At 36.2% G+C, this 24,444-nt stretch overlaps 1 protein-coding gene across 1 annotated transcript in view; it reads right to left on the bottom strand.

Annotated features, from left to right (window-relative positions):
- Positions 1-515: 515 nt before the first annotated feature.
- LOC127422640 (sorting nexin-19-like) overlaps positions 516-24,444 on the bottom strand; it is a 55,422-nt gene continuing 31,493 nt past the window's right edge. The window contains exons 10-12 of the mRNA XM_051666390.1: positions 10,447-10,631; positions 8,400-8,487; positions 516-1,270 (exon numbers count right to left, since the gene is read on the bottom strand). Coding sequence (XP_051522350.1) covers positions 1,147-1,270; positions 8,400-8,487; positions 10,447-10,631 — 397 coding nt within the window. The 3' untranslated portion in view covers positions 516-1,146. The remainder of the gene's footprint in view (positions 1,271-8,399; positions 8,488-10,446; positions 10,632-24,444) is intronic.

Genomic DNA, 24,444 nt, shown 5'->3' with positions numbered 1-24,444 from the left:
TTTGCATTGATTTGGGGTTAAAGGGATAGTTCCCCCAACAAATTAAAATTTCTCATCATTTACTCACCCTCACGCCATCCCAAGTGTGTATGACTTTCTTCTGGAGAACACATACGAAGATTTTTAAAAGAATATTTCAGCTTTGTAGGTCCATACAATCCAAGTGAATGGTGACCAAACTTTTAAGCTCCAAAAAGCACATAAAAGCAGCATAAAAGTAATCCATAAGACTTCAGTGGTTTAATCTATGTCTTCAAAAGCGATAGGTGTGGGTGAGAAACAAATCAATATTTAAGTCCTTTTTTTTTAACTATAAATCTCTACTTTTACTTTCTCATTCTGAAAGTGAAAATGGAGATTTATAATAAAAAAGGATTGAAATATTGATCTGTTTCTCACCCAAAGAGATTGCATCGCTCAGAAGACATATATTAATCCACTGGAGTCTTATGGATTACTCTATGCTGCCTTTATGTGCTTTTTGGAGCTTCAAAAGGTCTGGTCACCATTCATTGCATTGTAAGGACCTACAGAGCAGAGATATTCTTCTAAAAATCTTCGTTTGTGTTCTGCAGAAGAAAGTAAGTCATACACATCTGGGATGACATGAAAGTGAGAAAATGATGAGAATTTTCATGTTTGGGTGAACTATCCCTTTAAATCTGACCCGGACATTATCTTGACAGTTGTTGTGAGAATTACCCTATTAGTCTGAATATTATACAGTCATGATTTTGAACTCTGCACCATTGTCAAGTCCATCTGTAAGAGCTTTACCAAAAGCTGAATTGGGAACAAGGTGAATAAAAGCTTGAGAACTTGCAAGTAATTCAGATCCGGTATGTGGGGCTTTAGAGATTGGAGTTGTGTTTTGATAAAACACAAAACAGGTGGCCATTAATCAAGACTAGCCCGAATGTATTCAGTGTGTTTGTGTCCCAGAACCAGGGAGACTAAATTGGTGCCAGACACAAGCAATCATGGATCCAAATCCACAGTCTGAACACGGGAACATGACAATTGTTGATCACATGTTTCTACCTGTACTTTCATCTCACGCTGCTAGTTGACCACAATTTAACACTCTTTTATAAGCGACACTTTTATGTGCACGTGTGTTTATTTCTCCAGTCTGCTCCAACATGCCTATGGTGGCAACTTCTCAGCATTTTTTGACAGGCTGTGCAGAAGTGTTTTCTGAAAGTCCCCGTCAGACACCTCTGGGACGAGAAACTCAATAAGCAGGTCCCAGATGCAGTAAACAAGGTGCCTGTAAATAAAATGTAAAAAAAAATTAAAAAAAAGAGAGAAACCACAGCCAGAGGACACAAGAGGTCACACAGCTACACCCTGCACACAGATCCCATAATACCATATTATCAAGAAACATGGATCATTACCTTACATAACTTTGCTTGCAGATTCCAAAATTCTAATAAAAAAATAAAAAACTTGCAGTTTCATGAAGCACATTCTTACCTTTAACACTGTAAAAACTAAAAAAATTCACACACTAAACGTGAGTGCAGATGGAACATTTCAAGAGAAGTTCATTATTTAACAAACTTCAGAAGTGCTGCATTTTGTTCTAAATACAAAACATGCTTGAGTCTTTTAATCACAAAGTAATAACAACATTACTATTATCACACTCTTTACAAGTGTATCATTGAATATACTGTAAAGGTGAAAAGGTATCACAAGACTATTTCAGTTATTCCCCCAAACCATGAAAATGAAATTAAAATTAGCAAATCCTATCAAGACAGTTTACTCCATTTACACTTTTCTGCCTGCTTTGTCTCAGTACATATGGTGTAGGAAGTAGAAAAAAAAGAGGACTGTTACTGTATAAACTTGAACATGTGAATTTAATGAATCGTATTACAAGCAAGAAAAAATCTATTAGCCTACATTCAATACTGTCATAGGTCTGCAGTCTGTTGTTAATAAAATAAAGGATGAAAACGTGTTTTCCCTAAAATATGAAGAAATCATTTCATTTTAGAAAAGTTCCAATCCAACAAAAGCTTTAAAAAGTGAAACTTTAATTTGATTTGATTTGATTTACATGAGTCTTCAATGGTTTGTCAATTGGTTGATCTTCAACGGTTGGTCTATTGTTTGATCCCAAATTGTTTATTTATTTTAATGAATACCCTAAACACACAGTTCAACCAATGTAGTCTAAAACCCAAATGAATGACTCTTATAAGTTATTTATTTTTAGTGAATCAACAACATACAGTAAATCTACAGCACGAAACAAAGCACAACTAGTGTAGCCCGATTCCTGAACGAACAACTATAAATCTGTTCTTTTAAATCTACACTGCAAAAAATTCCGCGCTACCTCCTGGACGAATGACTCTGAAGCCGTTCACACATGCAGCGACTATCGCTTGATGCCGCTCACCTATGTACTATGAAATCGCTAGTGGGCGTTCCTACTGCTGTCACTCTAACGTTATTATTGGACTGCACGTCTGGCCATATCTTTTGAAAAATCTATGAAAATCTACTAATTTGCCAAGGAATTTGTTTTCTTGTCGAAAAGAAATAACATTCTGCAAGGGAGAATTCTTTTATATAAACTAGAGCAGTTCAAAGTGTATTAAATCATAAACCAGATGAACGATCTATCAATTGATGTACGAATCAAAGTCACTCAGACTGCCAACAATTTCTGAAACGTCATTGTAATTTGATAAGTGATCATCTTTCTTGTCCCTAAAAATTTACATTCTACATGGGAGAGTGTTTTCTATATGAACTGCAGCAGTGCTCATTGCATCATATCGTTAACAAGATAAATGATCTATCAAAGTAGGACTCAGACTGCCTACAGTTTCTTTTCCACACATAAATGTTTAGCCATATCCTCCTGATACCCTGTATCCACATGCGTGAACATTAAGTTTTGGCTTCGCTATAGGCTGTGCATAATTTCATTTCATTTAAACAGACTGATCTCAGTTTAGAAGACTCTAGGCCAGGGCTACTCAACTTTGGAAAGCTCAGGGGCAGCAAAGCAGGACCCCTAAAACCTTGAGGACCGCAATCGCAATCTTTAGTAATTTTATACGATTTATTTATTACTTTTATAGTAAGAATTTTATAGTGAGAGTTAATTTATAAAGTTTAAAATATATATACGATAATATATATATGATATGATACTTCTCAGAACACAAAACAGAACAACAGCAACACAGTAAATGCAACATAATACAATAATAAATATATATATAAAAAAGTCTGTAAATATTAGGGGTGTAACAGTTCAATTCTCTCATGGTTTAGTTTTAATTTTTAAAAGAGCCACTTTTTCCACTACATTCATTGCACATGCAGACATGATCAGTTCTCACAAAAATGAACCATGGTTTTACTATAGTAATATTGAAGTTATCATGACTGTAATAACCATGGTCTTTTAGCAGAAACCGTGGATTTACTAATGTTGTAGTAACTATGACTGTAGATTTTATTTATTTTTTTTTGGCAGAAATCATAGTTTTGATACTAGTATTAACCATGGTTTTACTACAGTAATTTTGCATTCATATAATAACTATGGTTTTACTATAGTAATATTGCATTCATATAATAACTATGGTTTTACTACAGTAATATTGCATTCATATAATAACTATGGTTTTACTATAGAATTATTGCATTCATATAATAACTATGGTTTTACTATAGTAATAGTGCAATCATAAAATAAATATGGTTTTACTATAGTAATATTGCATTCATATAATAACTATGGTTTTACTATAGTAATATTGCATTCATATAATAACTATGGTTTTACTATAGAATTATTGCATTCATATAACTATGGTTTTACTACAGTAATATTGCCTTCAAATAATAACTATGGTTTTACTATAGTAATATTGCATTCATATAATAACTATGGTTTTACTATAGTAATATTGCATTCATATAATAACTATGGTTTTACTATAGTATTATTGCATTCATATAATAACTATGGTTTTACTATAGTAATATTGCATTCATATAATAACTATGGTTTTACTATAGTAATATTGCATTCATATAATAACTATGGTTTTACTATAGTAATATTGCATTCAAATAATAACTATGGTTTTACTATAGTAATATTGCATTCATATAATAACTATGGTTTTACTATAGAATTATTGCATTCATATAATAACTATGGTTTTACTATAGTAATATTGCATTCATATAATAACTATGGTTTTACTATAGTAATATTGCATTCATATAATAACTATGGTTTTACTATAGTAATATTGCATTCATATAATAACTATGGTTTTACTATAGTAATATTGCATTCATATAATAACTATGGTTTTACTATAGAATTATTGCATTCATATAACTATGGTTTTACTACAGTAATATTGCCTTCAAATAATAACTATGGTTTTACTATAGTAATATTGCATTCATATAATAACTATGGTTTTACTATAGTAATATTGCATTCATATAATAACTATGGTTTTACTATAGTAATATTGCATTCATATAATAACTATGGTTTTACTATAGTAATATTGCAGTAACTATAACTGTAGTAACCATGCTTAATTTTGTGGTTCCTATGGTTCAACTACAAATACCACTGATAAACTGTGGTTACTATTATAGAACCATAGTTAATTTTCCAAAGGAAGTGTCAAAGACATTGTCAACCAATAGACAAAGAGTGTTTAGCATCACATAAACCTGAAATATGTTCAAAAACAAGAGATATATTTCCTGTACTTACTCCAAAATTGCTCCAGTGACAAATCATTAGGATTTGTTCACCCTCTTTAGCGTTTTACTGTGTGAAGTAATGCAGTTCATGAATAATCAACTGCGTGACGTCTCACCGCCGTTATTGCAAGATAAACTTTTTTTTTTCTGTTATTACTGTTATCGTGATGATCATACATATATGGTGAGCTATTCAAACAGGTTTGACCCAGATTCGCACAGTGATAAGTGACTCTCGAACACAAAAGTTTGAATGACAGAGCACACATACTGACCGCCGCTCTCATGTAACATCAGCTATACTCAAATATTCTTTGTTGTTTAATTAATTCTTTACATTACTGATTCTTATTTTTGATGATGTCAACATAATGTAATTTTATTTTAACATGGTTGGCAGTGATTGGATGATGCTGGCCATTACTTTGAATCAGAATTATTTATGCTAATTTCTGATGTAATGTCTGTAACGTCTCAAAAACATGAATAATCAACATTCATGGAAACATAATCTAACCAATAAAACAATTTGATTTAAAAAAATCAGACTTTCTATAGCTTGGTATTATTTAAAATTTCACAACTTAGTCCCACTGTCCACATATGTGGACATTAATCTTTAGGAAAACTACTGTATTTGGTCTAAAAACAAAAAAAAATATTTTTTTTTTTTTTTTTTTTTTTTTGCATGTTTCTTTGGGGCTACTTGTTACAAATCAAAAAGGGGAATAGAAAATGCACACAGCAGTCAAGCTCGGGTCTCAAGAGGATATACTGTAGATGGTTACAGACAAATCATATAGAACATCACAAAAACGTCCTCTCCGTCATTGCCTGCACTCGACTCCAGACCAGAAGACGGTTTCCTTGACATGTCTTAACTCCTATTGGTAGTCGCTGACGAAAGTCTCTCCTCATTGGCATAAAGTTATACTTTTCTCAACTTTCTGAAGTCACTGGACATGCTCACATCTAGTCGACAATGGTAACTGTTGCTCATGTCACCGGAAGTCACCAGCTCTCATTGAAATTTAATGAGATATTTTCACTTTGTCGCTGGAAGTCGCTGCATGTGTGAACGGAGCTTTATGAGTCAGTTCTTCTGAATATTTGTACACTATGTAAAAAGGGGTCACTGCTCCTCCTTTCTATCCACCAAAGAGTCCTTGGCCTGAAAAGGGTTTAAGACTGATTTACAGCATTAGTCTTTTATCTTTTCTGCTTAATTTACATCATAAAGCAGGGAATGTTGAGTCAATGTATAACTGATTGTAACAACATCTGCTTCATCTGGACATTTACTGCAGACTACAGCATGTTCTAGTAAATCAAAGTGCAGTGCTCTCAAACTTCAAGCTGGTGAGAGACTAAATCATGTATCCAACTGTGCTAATGTAATGGCATAAAAAGTCACAAGGTGCCCTGATAACAGTACACAGCTATGTATCTATTGAAAGCACATTACTTTCCCCAATACATTTGCAGCATCCACATACTTACTGTACCATAACAATGATGTTGTAGGTATTAGTATTTCAATAATTACAGTCACATGTTCTAGATACTGAGTGTTGTAGCCGCTTTTTGAAATTAAGATTTGTGAGATTTATGTTAAAAACATTCTAGAATTGTTCATATTTACATATAAGGTTATTATGTAATATTTTGGTTACATTCTAAAACAATACATTTATAACATGATTAGATTCACATTGGTGGATTACAATATTTACGTCATGGCAGTAAGGGTAATGTTTGGATTAGGGCAGTGTTTCCTAACCACTATGGGAAAGAATGACAGGTGTGCCGTGGAAAACGACCAAATTCCACAAAATAAATAAATGCATAAATAAAAAATTATTTCAGGGAGGCAAACTCCTCACCTTTCTGTGAAATTCGCCTTTTTGAAATCATAATCGGTCACTTTTGTGATTGTGAAGAACTATGATTAATGTGTAAAAGTAACTGATATTTATACACGTTAAGGGGCTTTCACATGACTCAGCGCTGCCGAATACATTGAAGTCTATGAGGTGACGCTACTTTACAACAAAGTGTTTTGCACACACGTCTTTGCTTCACAAATAATGTCTTTGAGAGTACAAAGCAACAAGAAAAAGTCCAAATTTGTGAAGAGATATTGAATGTCTCAATTTCTTTTAATTAAATATTACCTTATCATTTCCAAGTCTCAGAGACCCCATTTATTGAACTAATTTAAATTCACCAAGAAAACGACCTAAACATAAGAGTCCTTTTATTACTTTCTGCTATCAAAGCAACTGCCAGTTTTTTTCTCTCTCTTCCAAACACATTTTCAATGTTAATTGTGCACAACTGTTGCGTGGCAAACTCGTAAAATCGCCCCTCTGTGACGCTTTCTGCAACGCTTGTCATGTGGAGGGCAATGCAGCGCTTGACACTGACGTTGAACGGAGTGTTGACGCCTCGACGCGTGTAAAATGTGTTTAACAATGATAAAAGAACATTATTGAAACTCAAAATGATTATTATTAGGCTATTATTGTCCTCTTTTCTGATAAAAGTCATGCTCAGCAGTTTCAATCTGTGGGAAATGATACCGTAGATCTGCTTTGTGTTTATAATTCTTAAACATTCTACTGAAGTCAGTAGATTTATAGTCATGCAAGTTTTAATGAAGGAGAAGGATGTTATTGAAACTCACTATTATTAGACTATTATTGTTGTCTTTTTGGATGTAAAATCATGCTCAAACTGAAGGAAAACTATAGATCTGCTTTGTTCTTGTAATGCTTAAACACTATAAATTCTCTTGGTAGATTTCGGTCGTGAACGACTCAAAATGATTCAATGACTCGCTCATACCTAGTGACATATCCAGAAGAGGTCACTGAACTAATCAGTAAATAAAATTGAACAAATTTGTGACGCAGAAGCAAGCCACCCCAAAATACCCTTTATTTTTGCAGCTAATTCTGCACAATTGTGCAGATTGCTGGAATCGGTGCTTTTAGCTTATTTTCTAAAATAAATCCCCTGAAAATATTCTGTGGTATTTTTTACTCGTAAAAAGTGTGCAGTGGCAGAAAAATGTTTGGGAAACACTGGATTAGGGGGATGTGGTTCAATAAAAATGTTTGACCACTTTGCTGTTTTAAATACGTTTTCTTATTCACTGGATTGCAATTTGAATTTACAAACTTTTTTTTCTTACATGAATTCATGAATGTGCAGGGTTTCCACACTTTAAATTAATTTCCATTCCCTTTCTTTTAATTTACTAGATAAGAATTTTTAAAAAGCATTTTGATTCAGACTGATTCATTCAGACCAATTTGTGAAGTTGAAAAGAAACGATTATTAGCAACGATTTGCTCACAAAATCAGATTAAGTATTTCAAAGCAGGGTGTAGCAAGAAACACGTATATTCACTTTTAAGATTTTATTTTTATTTTTTTCATTTCCATGACTCTTCCAGGCCAGGTAATACTGAATTTAAGTTTATGTAAAAACAAATTGACTGGTGAAAGTGTCCATTTTTTTGTGTGATTGTTTGTGTATATTTCATAAATATTGCTTTGCGAGGTCTTGCAAAAGTGGCCACAGAGCTGATTTCTATCTCTGTCTGTGTTTAGTACTGACACACCTGTTTATGGTGGGGTCCTGAAAAGAATCCGCAACCGTCTGCCAAGATCTCATGTACTTTTCAGAGCCAAGTATATCAGAGATTAGACCTGTAAAGACAATACCACACAATAAATTCACGCAGAAAACAAAGAACATAGAGATGGAGAGTGCTGCTGGACTACTTGACACTACTGAGGAAAAACAGTAATTCTGTGTTGAGAGGCTGGTTTCCCCAACCTGACATTTTATAGTTTATGCTTTGAATCATTTACTCATCTCATGAGTAATGGTGAAGTGCTTCTCAACAACACATCACAAAGGTTCTGCCCTTCCAACCAGTGTTTATGCTGGTTTATGCTGTATTAATTATAAATGCGTTAATCGCGATTAAGAAAAATTAACGCGCTAAACTTTTTTAATTAATTGCATGTGTTAACGTGTTCATTATGACAGCTCTTTATATTATATTATAATAATACAATTTCAGTCGTAATTTCTTATCTTTAAAACCCTCTGGCTTTTATTTTGGACAGCAGCAAAGCACCAACCCTCACCTGTCAATCAACCTGCGCTAAAACAAGAGCTTAAACTTTGCCAGTTATGTGCGGCTTTAAAAGGAAATAACCATAGGATAGGAAAATTTAAAAAAGTGAAATCACAGACAAGCACGACAAACTCTCGGATCTTCTTCAGTGTGTCTGATATCAACATGCAGTGACACTGATGAGAAGCACACACATCTGGAGCTCAGGGTACTCCACTAAAACAATGGATAATTCTGCTCGAAATGTTGCATTTGTGCTTAAATTAAATTTCCACTGCAACTTTCAAACAGTGAGTCATTTTTTTTTTCGTGCTTTCTTTGTTCTATATGACTTTTTTGGCTGTTTATTATACTGTAGTAACACACTGACATACAGTGATTGATGTATGGAGTTAGTGTGGAGTGCTCACAAATTACAAGCCATAGTGCTGAAAACAGCAGCATATCTCAAGCAGCGCACGTGCTGTGTGTCAACAACAGCAGTGCTCAGTCACTGAAGCACGCTGCGCATGCAGACTTTATATTTACTTACTAACTCATCCTTTGTGATATACAAAACTATTGTATGGCTTCAAGACCCTTTGAAAATAATGCTTCTTTAATGTCATATTGGAGCTTGACAGTAACGACCATGATACATAATAGCACACAATAACAGAGCACTGGAAAACGCACTTTATTAATGCGCTAATAATTAAGATAGGGATTACTTCACTTCTGGTGATGTGGACTTTAATGAGCAACATTAAGAATGTTTTCCCTAGGGGGCCTGGGTAGCTCAGCAAGTAAAGACGCTGACTACCACACCTGGAGTCGCAAGTTCGAATCCAGGGCGTGCTGAGTGACCCCAGTCAGGCTTCCTAAGCAACCAATTGGCCCGGTTGCTAGGGTGGGTAGGGTCACGTTTGGTTAACCTCCTCGTAGTCGCTATAATGTGGTTCTCGCTCTATGTGGGGCATGTGGTGAGCTGTGCGTGGATGCCACGGAGAATAGCGTGAGTCTCCACAAGCGCTAGGTCTCCACGGTAACGCGCTCAACATGCCACGTGATAAGATGCGCAGATTGACTGTCTCAGACACGGAGGCAACTGAGATTCGTCCTCTGCCACCCAGATTGAGGCGAGTCACTATGCCACCACGAGGACTTAGAGCGCATTGGACATGCGAAATTGGGGAGAAAAGGGGAGAAAATCCACAAAAAAAAACAAAAAACAATGCTTTTTCTCCATGTGAGTGTTTCTATTACCGGATTTTAAAAGTAATGGTTTCTGTTCAGATTTTCTGCTTTTTTTTCATTTTTAATACTATTTTAGGGAGCCAAAATTTAGGTTCATCCCTACGAAAAACATCTCAAATTATTCTAATTGTACAAATCTATTCAAAGTAAGCCTAGTAGTCATTGTCCAACACACAAATGGTCAAAGCTCAATTAGAAAATATTGAGGGTTCCTGTAATTGTACAACTAGCACTAGTAGGTGTAGCAACATGTTTATGTATGTGTGCATACTATTTGGCAACCCACCAGGTAGTAGTTTCATAAGGCATTGCAAAGCCTGCTTTCTGGACTCCTCCTTCTGCTGCTGGCTGCGTTGGGGCCGGGGCTGAGCCGGCAGATTCCCCCCGGGCCAGATGGCATCCTGCAGCACCCGCAGATAAATCACCCAATACTGCATACAGGTCAGGTTAACCCCACCCACCTCCAGCCATCTACAAGCCAATGAACACAGCACAAAGAGTTAAAGATGATGTTATCATGTCAGAGGCATCAGCAAAGGTGGTTGACTGTTGGCTGAAGCATGGTGTAGCCTAGAAGTTGTTGATTCAAGTCCCACAAATGGCAATCTCTAGCTAGCACTATTAGCTGCATTTCCATAATCGGGCCAAATGAGGTCATGCTAGTGCGTGCCAGGGCCAGTTGCATTCTCATGGTCACTTCCGGGGCTTTACAGTGCCTCCTCGGGGCTTCCTTGGGACCAACGGCCAGTGGACTTTGGTCCACCGACTACCCTTGGGTCAAAGAAGGCCAACTAGGAATTCAGGCGGGGTTAACGTCAAAGGATTCAGCACAAAGATACTCATTTCCAATCTTTCATATCTAGCTACCAGCTTACCTCAACAAACCAATAGAGAATGGAGAATCATCAGTACTGATCAGTAGATGAAATCGGGGCTCTTCTGAATATTTAGGCTGAGGAAAATGTGCAACGTCAGATCGATGGCTTCTGCCGAACGAAAATATGATTAAGTACAGTACTGTGCAGAAGTTTTAGGCACTTATGAAAAATGTTGCTTGGGATTTCTTCAAAAATAATGTCATAAATAGATTTCATTTATCAATTAACGTCATACAAAGTCCAGTAAACATAAAAAAAAAAAAAAGCAAAAGCAATATTTGGTGTGACCACCTTTCCCTTCAAAACAGCATCAATTCTCCTAGTCCTAGGTACACCTGGACAGTTCTTCTTGGTTGTTGGCAAATAGGATGTTCCAAGCTTCTTGGAGAATTTGCCACAGTTCTTCTGTCTATTTAGGCTATCTCAACTGTTTCTGTCTCTCCATGTAATCCCAGTGGGGGCTCTGTGGGGGTCAAGCTCCCTGCTCTTCTATTCTATTTGCAAAAGGAACACCTAAAATGTATATTTACTATTGACACGCAAAAACTGAAGATATAAATAACCATCTTAAGACAAATGTTTTTGTGAAACATCTTATGTGCCTAAGACTTTTGCACAGTACTGTATCTTTTCACAGAACCTGCCAAGTTGTGTATCCAGCACACAGTGGTACAGGTTCAAGAAAATAAAAATATAAATTGTGGGCACAGTACAAATCCGTGTTCATTTTGAGGGCTAGCTAGTCTCCAGAGTCTGAAATCTCAGCTTGAGTTTCCCTTGTGAAATGAGCGGGGTGTGTGACGTTGGCACCAGGATGGCGTTTTAGGTTTTAGGGCAACGCTGCGGGGCTATTGCCTGATGGTGAGAATGCAGATCGATTTTGCTCTTGCAGCTCGAGGTCCGAGGCTATTGGCAGTTGATAGCCCTGGTCTGCACTGGCTCGATGGTGAAAAAGTGGCTATTGTGTCCTTGACCAAGGCACCTTAGATTGTTCCAGGGTAAGTTGGATTAGATAAAAGTGTCAGTTAAATGACATAGTAGTCATTTTCTAACTCACAAATGGCAAAATCATTAGAAATCATTTGAGACCATGGAAAGTATTGCCTGGAGCAGCCCAAGTCAAACTGAAATAATAGTCAACAGTAAATGAAAAGAACAGGTTTTTTTCCTGGTCTTGTGTGTACAATATTATTTTGAGGAACTGGATATAAATTCAGTGTGCTGCCTATAAATATGCCAACGTACTTCAACATTTTAGATAGTAAATACTAATGGGTTGTAACTAGGGCTGGGCGATATAGCTAAAAAAAAACAATCTCTAAATTTGTCAGCCTTCTGAAAATGTTCTATATCTCAATATATATGCATTTTCTCAAGGCTTAAAAGGGTGATTTTTGTTCTTCAAACAGAGGAACCATCATTTCGACAATACAGCCATTGTAGTCAACTAGATTTAAAATGTTTACTGCAAGAAGTAAAATATTGCATCTTTTTAAACCGCCAGCAAATTGTGAATACCGTATGTCGTGACTATATGATATATCACCCAGCACAACTTGGGACTATTCGTTCTTGACAGAAACTTTAAAAAAAATAATTATTGCTGGTGAATTAGACGGTAATGTGATGATGAACTGCATGGAAACTGCACAAAACACACCATGAACCCTAGTCAAAGAGAACATCCAGTAATTGAATAAAACATCAAGTCCTTGGCCTTCATCTTTTAACGACTGTCCCTCAAAAAGGCGCTTTTAAAATGTGCCACTGCAGCGGACAACGATCTTTGTCTATTTAGATAAAATCTGTGACTAGCCACATATGGAGTTAGTTTGTCCTAACAAAACGCCAGCAATGAAACGCTGTCTCATTTCACAGCATTAATACCGCAAAATTACTTTTGGCCGCTTTACACTACATTACAGAATTTGTGTATAACTGCAGTGTTGCGTAACCTTACTATGGATGAAAATGTGTTTAATCTTTTAATAATCACTACCACTTTGGCAGACAGTCCTCTTAACAAATGGAAATAAACAAAAAAGAAGTGGAAAAAGTATTATAAAACACTACCATCTTTATGAAGACATCCTGCAGTACATTTCATCACTGAAAACTTTGCCCTATGACAAAAGATGTCATCCACGATTCCTAAAATTAAATGCTAAATTGTGGTCAAAATCGTACAGTGTGCTCCGGGCTTTAGTGTGTGGGGGGTTACCACTTTGAAGTACAGTATAGTGCAGTTTTGTTTTTGTTTTTTTAAATGGTCATGTAAACTCAGTTATGACTGTTTTTGGAACAAGAAACCTTGGCTAACATTGTAAGACTTCAGGGAAAAAAACAAATGCTACAAAAGTGCATATACAGATCTTGGCCATGTGGTGCTATTTTGACATCTTAGACATTTGACAAGTTAAACCAACCTAACATTGGCATTATGAAAATTAAGTAGTCTTAATAGTAGAAGACAGCATAAATCTCCTATAATTTATGTTTACAGTTTCATCGCTACACATATAAAAAATAAAGTGTGGCTCGTCTTCTTCAGATAAATTTTGAGCTGCTGTTTCAAATATATTCCTAATAAAAAACAAACCTGACAGTTGAGGAACTGTAGTGCAGAAAAATTGCAATGGTACAGTAAAAACAACTTACGAAAGATGTTTAAATATGAATATGTAACCCAATCAAGCGACTGGGAAAACAACGGTCTTCACCTGAGGGTATTCTCCAATTCATGTGTCCCAGGATCTTCATGTGTCATTGATTTAAGTCGGCCCTGCTCTTCAATTACATAGCTGGTTTATTTTGGTCTTTACTCTTTGAAATGCCACAGATGCTGCATGGTGACAGCACATTTGACACCGCATACCATCCATAGAAGCTCATAAAATCATGCTCACTGAATGCCAGTACAGTGACAAAGAATAAATATATATTCAATATTGCAATACATATACTCTGTGTAAAATACTGAGATCTTCATCAAAAATCTAAAATCTTCAAAGTCACCAGTATAGACAAAAACAATTTGCTTAAGCTAACAACACACAAACAATTATAATCTTTAATGTCTTTACTGAACAAATCCCATTAAACATTTACAGTGCTGTGGAAAAAGTAAGTGAACCCTTGGATTTAATAACTGTCAGCAATAACCTCAACCAAGTGTTTCCAGTAGCTGCAGATTAGACCTACACAACATTAAGAAGGAATTTTGGATAATTTTTCTTTACAGAACTGCTTCAGCTCAGCCATATCCTTAGGATGTCTAGTGTGAATGGCTCTTGAGGTCATTCCACAGCATCTCTATTAGGTTAAGGTCTGGGCTCTGACTGGGTCACTGTCCTGCTACATCATCCAACTTCTACTGAGCTTCAGCTGGTGCACAGCCACCCTGACATTATCCTGTGGGATATCTTGATACATTTGGGAATTAATTTTTTCCTTGGTGCTCCCTCCACCGTACTTCACCATTGGGATGATGTTTTCATGTTGGTCTGTGGTGCCCTTTTTACGCCATACATAGTGCTGCGTGGTCTCAAACAATTCAAACTTAGTTTCATCAGTCCACAAAACATTTCCCCAGTAGCGTTGTGGAGTGTGAAGGGGGTCTTTAGTAAACTTCAGACACACAGCAATGTTTTTGTTGGAAAGCAGCGGCTTCCTTCGTGGTATCCTGCCATGGACACCATGCCTGTGTAATGTTTTCTGTATAGTAGACCCATGAACAGAGATGATAACCAGTTCCAGTGATTCATTCAAATCTTTAGCTGTCACTCTAGGGTTCTTCTTTAGCTCATTGAGCATTCTGCAGTGTGCCCTTTGAGTAATCTTGGCTGAACAGCCACTTCTAGGGAGAGTAGCCACAGCACTAAATCGTCTCCATTTTAGACAATTTGTCTAACTGTGGACAGATGAATTTCTAAGCTCTTCGAGATAAACTTGTAACCCTTTCCAACTTTATGCAAAGCAACAATTCTTGATCGTAGTTTTTCTGAAATCTCTTTTTTGCAAGGCGTTGTCCACATCAGCAGATGCTTCTTGTGAATAGCAAACTCAAAATGTTTGAGTGCTTTTTACAAGTTAAAGTAGCTTTAACCCACACCTTCAATCTCAATTAATTGGATGGCAGGTTTGCCAACACCTGACTCTAATTAACTTTTGTTGATGTCATTAGCCTAGGGGTTCTGAAACTTTTTCCAACCTACACTGTAAATGTTTGAATAATGTATTCAATATGCACAAGAACAATAAAATAATTTGTGTGTTATTAGTTAAAAACAGATTGTGTTTGTTCATTATTGTAACTATTGTAAGACAAATGTACATATAAATGCAGGTTATTCCAAAAGGTTCACATACTTTTTCTTGCCACTGTATATATTTTTTTCCATTAATTTTCATTTCATGACAGTTATTTTTTGTTTTTTCAGTGTTATCTAGAATCTGATGCATTCTCAGCTCACACGGAATTATGGGATAGCAAAGTGCCCACACTTCAGAATCTCAGAAGGTGCAGGACACCTATATGTTTGTACAATAACAGTAGGTATTGTTCGCCTACTGTTTTATGAATGAGTATTCTGACATCCTACTCATTTAGCGTGCTGCTTTTTGTATACTGTGCAAAAAAGATAAGCACGCATATTCAGTTGCATGGAGTCCATGCACACATCATGGCCATTCTGTTTCGTGATAGTAATATTTTTAGAGTCTGCAGAAGATTTTAACAGCAGACTTTATAGCAGTTGTGTAGGAGGTCTTTTAAAAGAAGCCTAAACAGGTTTCTTTCCAGCAATGACATTCAAAACTAATTTTTGTAAATGTGTCAGCTGCTACGCTCTCAAAATTCTAGGTTGCCAGGCAGTTCTAATAAGAGTTTATGAAAATGCTTGCACCGACTCTGTCAGAGGACCTATCTAATCCTTGAGAGGCTCTGATGTAAGGTGATGGAACAAAAACTAGTTGTCTGAACAACAAGTACAGCATTTTATTCCATTAATGGCATTTCTGCCATTTATAAAGGGCAGTTCATGTGGACTGGCAAGGCCTTTGACGGAGACGTGCAGCATTAGCGGGGAAGATATTTCTCAAGCCAAGAGGAGTGGAAAACAAGGGTGCTTGGAGCTCACTGGAGCCAATTAAGTTTAAACTACCCTTTTCAGATTTTAATGTGAGCCTTCAATTCTTGTGACACTCCAAAAACATAAACATGATAAGTATATTCCATTTGGAACCTTGCCTAATCTGCATCTCAAATAAACTTGGAAAAACTGATGTGCTGGAAGACTAATCTGGAGGCTGAACTGTATGGAGCATTATTATGAGATGGTAAACTAACTGTCTGTTTGTCATGAGAGAGATGCAGAGAAGTGTAACAACCTCACTTCTCAAAAAGTGTAGATAGGGTGTTACTGAAAAAATAAATCTAAAAAAGTCATCAGTTTCACAGCAACTTTCATGATAATGAATACAATGTCAAAGACTCTGAATGGCTTGATAAAGTCTTGTGTGAAAGTAAATAAAAAAATCCTTGAAGTTGAAATTTAAAAGACAGACAGTCAGACAGATAGATACTGTACCTTTGAACTGCTTGACTGTTGGAGTTTGAAATCATAAACTTTCCGAACCAAACTCAGAACATTCTGTCAATAGAGTGCAACAGTGCCCGCCCAATTTTTAAGCTGTCTGGGTTCCGGAAGTATTGATATAGATTTTTTGCATAGGTTTCTCATAAAATCCTCCATAAAAGAGTTATAAGCCATGAACCAAACCAACCAACTCACTGAATCACAACATTACAATCTTTGTTTTGAGGGGAATTTTTTTTTTGAAAATCTGACAAAAAGACAAAAGGTACAAGAATGTGTACTTACCGTCTTTCACGAGGGTACAAACTACAATCCCATGAAGCATTGTGAATTATGTAATAAAATAAAAAACTATGGAAATATATAAAAGTATTGATTTTAGATTGTTGATTATAAGTATAGAAACAATATATTTGACATTTATTGTAAAATATTCCAATAAGTACAAATATATAATTAGTTTAAGGGTGAAGGGACAACGACTTGGTTGCATCATTCACATTGCGTCATGGAAGTAGCCGGTTGCTGCTGGGCTCTTTTGGTGCATTTTGTTTGCTGCGATTCTCTGATTGGTGGATCTTTTCCCTTCAGGATCATGGGTAGTGTAGATGTTTACCAGGAATTCCACTATTAAACATGATTTTTAAACAATGAAGTTGAAATAATGCAGATGGATGGCTTCAATGGAAGCATATACCGTCAATGAACAACCTCGAAGCTCACGGCAGGTATGTCTTTAAAGATTTATAAGTTATCGTTGAAAATCAATTAGACTACTGAAAAAATAAAAAGGATTTTTACTTCCGGAACCCAAATGTTGCACTCTATAGAAGTCTATGGGTTTTTTTTTATAGTCTACTAAGGGAAAACTGTAAGTCAGATCTCTATAGAAAAGATACAGTAATAACTCAAATCAGAACAGGCTGAAGGACAGTAGCTCAAAAGCTCTAGGAGAAGTAACATTTTAAAAGTTTGGTCTCAGGTTAGGGATTTTGAAAAACCATAACTTATGCTTTTACAATAATAGTATGTTGGCTTTTTGAAGCAAACATAATAAGGACAGTGAATTGAACTGAAATGACCCTTACCCCAGCCATCCCAAGTTTCAAAAAGTGTATAAATCTAAATCAGCCTTCCGTTAAGATTATGACTGATTCTAGCAAGATTGATCACACAGGTGAGTAAAAAAACTGTTAAATGCTTATAGAAAACAAAGTATTCCAGGTGGATTTCTTTCTCAAAGCAACAGAGCTAACCTCTTAGCTAAGTGAAGTCTGGGACCACAAAACGAAACACAGAGGCAAACTCTGATTCTAGTGCAGGTGTCTGCAACAGGTGTCTGTGCAGGCTAATTCCTCAGAGTCTCCTGTCCAAAAAGAGGCAACAAGGAGACCAATTCAGCTCCTGCTTTCTTAACAAATGGAACATAGTGACCTATATGGGCAGCCAAGAGCTGAACTGCATCAATTTGCACTGTGAAATAATCAAACACTCTGGGTTATGTTCCAGCTTTTTAAACAAGCCATTACAAGTTACCAGTCTGTTTCAAAACCCAAAGGAATGTTGGACCAAAACAGATCATCTTCCCAAAGTCCAAATTAACTAGTTTATCTCAGACAAAATCCATCTCCAGGCACCGCTATTGTAAAACAACAACATACTTTCACTTCAAAGGCCTCATCCTAGGCCAAAAATAATATCTTGGATTGGACAGCATCTTCTATGGGTACATTTGCTGGTAACAAATCACCTCTGATTCAATTACAAAAAAAGACAAACACAAACATTTTAAACTGTGAGATGAGATTAAAGCTTCATTACAGAGATTTTCCACAGGGACACCAATGAAAGCAGAGCTGTGTGGTCTTATTTCCAGATGGGCCTACTAACAGATCCTGCCTCATTTATTCACAATTTAGTCTTTATGTCTTCAGCAAAAGTTCTTAAACTGCTGTCAGGTGTTTAACGCCTTTGTAAAAACAGGGTTTGCACACTTTTGACCAATTAATTCCCATGACTTTTCCATGACCATTCCAGTCATTTGTGATTACTGGATAAGGAATTTTACAAATAAATTTGATTCAGCCTGAATCACTAATGAATCATTTAAACTGATTTGAGATCAATTGATCAATTAATTGAAAAGATAAGTAGACCAAAGACCAGAAACATCGCAAGCTGTCTTAAATGTAGTAGCTTAAAAGATTCACATGTAGGATCATTGGTAAGTAAAATCATTTTCGCAACCAAACACAATGGACGCTTCCAGTGTAGACAGCTTCATTGATTACAACAGAAACGATTTACTTTTGATGTGTCGCGACGCACTGCTCACACACAGGGTGTCAGGAGTTTTCTGTGGAATTCTGCATTCAAAGATTCTATGTAGGCCTGGAAATTGCTGTATACTCTGTCATTTGGACCTTGTAATGATGGAGCATTTTGAATGCTTTTGTAATAACTATGTCTCAACCACTAAGAATTCTGGGAAGATGTTCAATTTCTTTCAACATTGATTAAAATTCAATGTCCAATCAGATATTCTTAAGTGCTTATTTGTGTTGTTGCATACACAAAGAGATGAACAATATCAACATTGTTTTTTGGAAACTGTGTTGTTAAGCAAGACCTGGATAAAAAGAAAAGCCCTTTGTCACAGACACCAATGCTATAATTGTCTCTCCTCACCATGCACACTAGAAACAGATAACATCAATCAAAGAATATTCTGAGAAAAAATAAAATAAATAAACTTCAAAATGTGACTTCTGGACTTCTCTGTCTCCTCAAAGAATCTGAGTAATGAAATGAGAAACCATGGCCATAATCAAATGCATGCAAAGTTTATATCTACATATGGAGGAACATTCTGTAGTGTTCTGTTAGTAATAAGTCAGATCAAGGGATCCTTTGGAGCTCAACTACAAGCTTGAGTGGATATTGTCATTTGCAAAAGACAGGACCAATTTAAGGTCTGCATTTTTGTATATGTACTGCCGTGGTTGTTTGAAATGGGGGTGACAAAGCATAACCGCTAGACGGACTTGCTGTCGCAGTGTGGAGACAAGTCTGCAGTACTACCAGCCAAAATCGAAGTCTCCAGAATGATGGATCATAGAAACAGAAAGAGACAGCAACAAGAGAAAAAATGCTGGAAATATTGGCACAGTAATAATTGAGATTTTCAGTCCATCTTTATTCATTGCAACATCAGAGGGGGCAAATTTGTTTCTACAATTTTTATTGTATATGACATCACCATAGAATGGCACTATGAACTTGATGGATCGAAAGATCTAATTTCAGTTTTAAAACCAAACTGTGTGTGCGGCTTCAAGAGAGCAAACAAACTCACTGAGCACTTTATTTGGTACACCTAATTATTCATTCGATTATCTAATCAGCCAATTGTGTGGCAGAAGTGCAATGCATAAAATCATACAGATACAGGACGGGAGCTTCATTTAATGTTCACATCAACCATCAGAATAGGGAAAAAAAATTGATCTCAGTGATTTTGACCATGGCATGATTGTTGGTGCCAGATGGGTTGGTTTGAGTATTTCTGTAACTGTTGATCTCCCGGGAATTTCACACACAACAGTGTCTAGAGTTTACTCACAATGGTGCCAAAAACAAAAAATATCCAGTGAGCAGCAGTTCTGCAGACGGAAACACATTGTTGATGAGAGAGGTCAACGGAGAATGGCCAGACTGGTTCGAACTGACAGAAAGGCTACAGTAACTCAGATAAACACTCTGTACAACTGTAGTAAGCAGAATAGCATCTCAGAATGCAAAACACATCGAATCTTGACGCGGATGGGCTACAACAGCAGAAGACCACATCGATTAGGACCACAGTGTTCCAAAAAAGTGCTCCGTGAGTGTACATTTGTGGTGTACTTCAGTTGTTTCTTTAATTCTTTCACATTACTTTCGTATACAGTATATTTAATATTCATTTCTTTCATATATTATTTGAGCTGTAAAGTTGTTCAAATTGTCATTTTTACAGTAATTTTAAGGTTTGTTGACATTACATTGTCATGGCAACAAAGTTGTAAAATTGGCTATAACTTTACACAGAAAAGGTAAGTGATTTTACACTCATATTGTTTAAGTCTTGTAGCTATACTTTTAAAATAGTAAGTATTTAAAATTGTACAAATTGGTCCCATTCACTTCCATTGCAAGTGCCTCATTGGAACCCAGATGTTTGCTTTTTTTTAAAGAAAAGGAGGAGCAAGTCAAAAAAAAAAAGAAAAATTGTGGCAATCAATATTATGCCATAAATGCTGTCAATTGAGCTCAAATTTCCGTATTGAATCCGGAATATTCCTTTAAGCAACTGCAATGCTAATCAAAGCATAGTGTTTCCAGAGATCTTCTTTACTGAGATAACAACCTCCACACATTTACCATAGAAGAGAGCGTAATGGTCAACTAGCGTTTTACGACAGTAAGTCACCGTTTGCAGATACCATACAAATGAATGGGGAGAGCTGTAAACTGACACCTACCTATTGCAAAATCGTTCATGACTTCTCTTATAAAACAGTCATTTTATCATGGCAACACCACACATAGTTCACTCCAAAAGGAATGTTTAGTGTAAAACATATTGAAGATTGGTGGAAAGGCAGTTAATTTATTAAGTGATGAATTGTTTCCTCACAAAAGCAGTTTATTCAGCATCGGGAAGCATCTCCTTCACAGACATCCATTCAAAAAGAACAGCCTCTTGTCTCCTCGCCAGTGTACTATCTATGGGACTGCTGCGTTAAGCTATTCTATGCTAACATTGTAGCCTCTGCCTTCAGACAGGCTCTGTTGTTTCCAGTTAGTCTGCATTTAGCATGCTAGCATTCACTGTACTAGGCTAGTTCTAGCTAGTACTAGCTAGTAAGGTTTCCTCTACTTGAAGTATTTAAGTTGAGCTTAAGTGCTAATTTCGTTTAAACAAAGATTTAAATTTAGAGTGCCATTAAAATGTATGAGCTTGCTGAAAAAAAATAATAATAATTTAGAAAGTAAATAAATTACATTTTGCTTTCATGTTAACTTCAAAGACACACTATAAATAGGGCTGATACAGATTTCTCGATTCAATTCGATTCTGATTAGATTCCGATTTGATGCATATGGGTATATTTCAGTTATAATGTCCTTTTTGCTTACATATTAAATTAATTATTTCCCAGCTAATGCTGTGTATTATACAGGGGACCTTCTTACTATGTACAATATGAAAACATACATTTTACTAATTATATTTTATTCGTTTTTCATCATTTTGGTCACATTTTTGCCATTGCTACTGTCATGCTTTACCAGCTGAGCTACAGGAACACCTCCATTATCAACAATACTAACTGGTCTGGCCTGTCACAAACATACGGCAAGTAAAACCTACCTCATAATATGCCATGGATCAAGATATGCTCAATTTTAAGACACAAATCCAGTTAATGAAAGAACAGTTGAGAACAACCTACTAAAACGTGTAACATATTTGTACCACTTATTTATTGACATCTTCGATCAATATTTGACAGTAGACACTGCCACCAAGTTTTTTTTTTACAGGCATGATCATTCATCTAAAGCGGGGGTGCTAAGAGTTAGAGTCGGGGCACTCGAGTTTGGACTCGGGCTCGAGTCTGAGTCGCAAGTCCAATTTTAATGGACTTGGACTTGTCACGGACTTGGATGCATTTTTACTGTGACTTAATAACAAACTGTGACAAATAACAAAACAGAAATGTATGAACACATCTCTGTCTGCATGCAGCTGTATTATCCCCTGAAGTCATAGACATAGCCAGAGTTGTTTCACACGCACACACACATACGCACGTGCACAGGCACACTCATCAGTCAACCAATACGCTTGAAATGTTACTACAGAGATTACTGTATAACATCGACTACCGAGGTGGCTGACACGTCGAAAACATAAAGACGGGTATGTATCCAATATAATAGAAACTAAACTAGGCAGTTTCACACGACACAGGACCTGACAACTGGTAAAATTGCATGTGGCATTTGTGCAGCCAAGTCGGTGCTTGCATTGCGGTTTCATCGTGGTAAAACTTAAGTTTAAAAACTTAAACTCAAGACCTTCATTGAGTCAATTCACCCACATCATGTCTCTCACAGTTTACTAAAAACATCATATTGAAATAAAAATACATAAAAACAGTATTAATATTGGATATTAAGTCTTTTTAGGCGTAATGTATCTACACATGTAGGCTTCTGTAGTCTCTTGTGGTCCACGCAGTAGTAATGTCCGATTCTTGAAAGAATCGTTCTTTTGAGCCGATTCTCAGCATGTAACCGGTCGAGCCGGTTCACAACATCGAACTGAATCGAATTGCAATGACTAATTGAGTAAATGTACTGGCTACACAGCACGTCGAAATGTCAGACTCAAAAAGAACCGAATGAGCCAGTCCCAATGATTGTCGAAGTTTGCAGAGGATTACCGCAGACTTGCTATGTGTTGAGATGGTAACTGCAGTAGCCAAATAAAACATTTAGAAACCTACAGATGTTTGTTTCGGTGTAATTTTTGAATTATTTACAAATATTTGCAAATGAAGGTCTTGAGACTTAAGTAGGCATTTTTTCTCGATGATGTTACTACTGCTGGCAGGCGGCTCTTACGAGTTACTAGACCAGTTATTGAACCAAAGAACCCGTTTGAAATGAAGTAATCAAACCTACAAGCAGAATTGAAAGTCAGCTCTTCAGTTGTGCCTGACTCAAAAAGAACCGAAAGAGCCGGTCCACAAACTGTCGAAGTTTGCTGAGGATTACAGAGGAGTCTTAATGAGGAGCTGCTGATACTATGAGCATGCGTGTACCGAGGACATGAACGAGCCTACCAAAACATACTGGAAACATTCTTATGACTAGTTTTATTAAATAAAATTTAAGACACGTAGAACATATCCGCGTTTGTGCACAGTGTCCGTACTGGGTGCTTTAGGTGCAAAACTTTAATGTAGGAAACTAATCCAAAATGTAATCAATATTAATCAATGTCTCATTCGACATGCAGGATCACAGAATGAAACACTGATGACAATAAACACCATTATTATTAAAACTTAAATTGAATAAAGGGTAATAATCAGCAATATGCATTCACATATGGCTTTATTTAAATGTTTGAGTGTGAAAACCATGACTCCAGAATGTTAGAATTACGTGCTAGAGACGTCAATACATGATGACGTAAAAGAACCGCTGAATCGGTTTTTGAACCGGTTCATGGAAACGAACTGTCCGAAAGAACTGGTTCGCGGAAATGAATCGGACTTACCATCACTACCACGCAGTGTTGTTAGCTTGAACTGGTCCATAAAAGCTTGATGAATTAACTGTGTAATTTTTTAAATAGTCGGGGTAGCTTTAAATAGTCGGGAGGGAAAAGCGTTATTGCTAAAGCAGACAGCAACTCTAAACAGATAAACAGCACCTATTTATTATTGATTGACTATTTTCAAAGCATTGATGAGCTGCTTAAAATACATTCTTTTACAGCATTTGTCCACCATTCACAACATTCAACCATACACAAAATATTGGGATATTTTGGGCAGTGAAATGTTTAGTTTCTAATTTAATTATAAAATAAATGTATTATTCATTAGTGTATGAAGCTACACTTCATGTTATGAGATTAATTTAGTTGGTTATGACGTTTTTATTTTAAATGTTTCTTTTATATTTATTGTAAACCACCAGGTAACTTATGCACGTCTTTTTTTAGCCTATACCTCTGACACTGATGTC

Source organism: Myxocyprinus asiaticus, chromosome 31 (assembly GCF_019703515.2).
Source record: "Myxocyprinus asiaticus isolate MX2 ecotype Aquarium Trade chromosome 31, UBuf_Myxa_2, whole genome shotgun sequence".
NCBI classification, from domain to species: domain Eukaryota; kingdom Metazoa; phylum Chordata; class Actinopteri; order Cypriniformes; family Catostomidae; genus Myxocyprinus; species Myxocyprinus asiaticus.
This window is presented reverse-complemented; position numbering and strand designations above follow the sequence as displayed.